The following is a 1,312-nucleotide window of genomic DNA, read 5'->3' as shown; positions in this document are numbered from 1 at the left end:
CCCACGGACGTCGGTGGCCCGAGACGTGGAGGCCACAGCGTGGCCGGCATCTCTGCCGCCCGCCAGCCCTGCCCCAGGGAGCCTCGCTCCTCCCGATGGGCGCCGCCCTGCGGGTCAGGGCGGGCAGCCGGGCCCTCGCCCTCCACCGAGATGGAGCAGCAGAGCCCGCGGGGGCTCCCAGCAGCGGCCATGCCGGGCCCCCGCCGGCACTGGGGGGGAGGTGGCTGCGGGGGGAGCGGGCAGGGGCAGGACTGGTCACCCCACCTCAGAGTCGGCCCGGGGAGCTGCTGGACACCACCCAGCCAGGCCAGCCAGGCCACGGTGCCCTCGCCTGGACCACACTGGTCCTGGCCTGGATACTGGACATGGCCGGCTCCTGGCGCACACACTGCCCCCCACGGACGTGCTGCTCTGAAGCCCAGCAGCGGGCACACCGGGCACCCTCTACGGGGCTGGCCGCCACGCCCCGCGCTGTTGGCCACCTGGCAGCCGGAGGCAGGAGCCCAGCCCCGTGACCCGACCTCCAGGGTCAGCGCCCGTTGGAAGCCGGCCACGGGCCGCCCAGGGCTGTGCGCCGGGAGCCGCGAGGCGTCCGCCTGGCACGCTGCGGGGCGCGGGGGACAGGACGCTGGACTCACGGGATGCCCTGGGAGGGGTGAGGTGAGGCCAGCGGAGCTGTGGTCAGCTGAGCCAAGGTCCACGGCGCTTCTGTCTCGGTAGAGGGCCGGCTGGGGCCCTGGAGGCCTCCCCCGCCTGCGCCTTCCGGCTGCCCCGGGCTCGCTGCCCAGGAACAGCCCCAAACTCGGAGGAGCCAGGGGCAGCGCCGGGCGAAGGGCAGGCCAGCCTCGGCTCCGCGGGCCCGGCTCCCTGACCGGCCTCACGCGCCCTCCCCAGGCTGGCCAAGAAGTCCTGGTTCGGGAACTTCATCAGCCTGGAGAAGGAGGAGCAGATCTTCGTGGTCATCAAGGACAAGCCCCTGAGCTCCATCAAGGCCGACATCGTGCACGCCTTCCTGTCGGTGAGCGGCGGCCGCCTGCCCGGGGCGTCCCCACGGGCCACTGTGGGCGTCCCCGGCCCTGCTGGCCCCCCGGGGCCTTAGCTTCCTCTGGAGTCCTGCGGAGGGCCCCCCACCCCCCCGGGCCGTGTCTGCTGTCCAAGCTTGGGCGGCTCTGCAGGGGCGCGGGCCCCACGGGGGGCGGCACCCCACCGGCCAGGCTGCAGCCGTGGCCCCCATGGGCCAGAAATCCCACGGAGGCGGGCACTGGCCCGTGGTGCTGCGCCGGCGGCCGCGGCCCAAGGCCCACGGGGCCCA

The 1,312-nt window shown here is 75.2% G+C and overlaps 1 protein-coding gene across 1 annotated transcript in view; it reads left to right on the top strand.

Moving 5' to 3' along the window:
- Nucleotides 1-1,312, top strand: part of BRSK2 (BR serine/threonine kinase 2) — a 45,629-nt gene that overhangs the window by 21,919 nt on the left and 22,398 nt on the right. The window contains exon 10 of the mRNA XM_012734335.1: nucleotides 895-1,082. Within this exon, the coding sequence (XP_012589789.1) occupies nucleotides 895-1,082 (188 nt within the window). The remainder of the gene's footprint in view (nucleotides 1-894; nucleotides 1,083-1,312) is intronic.

The sequence above is a fragment of the Condylura cristata genome, unplaced genomic scaffold, assembly GCF_000260355.1.
Source record: "Condylura cristata isolate star-nosed mole 26May11 unplaced genomic scaffold, ConCri1.0 scaffold00054, whole genome shotgun sequence".
NCBI classification, from domain to species: Eukaryota; Metazoa; Chordata; class Mammalia; order Eulipotyphla; family Talpidae; genus Condylura; species Condylura cristata.
Note: the sequence above shows the minus strand (reverse complement) of the source record. Positions and strands in the feature narration are given on the sequence as shown.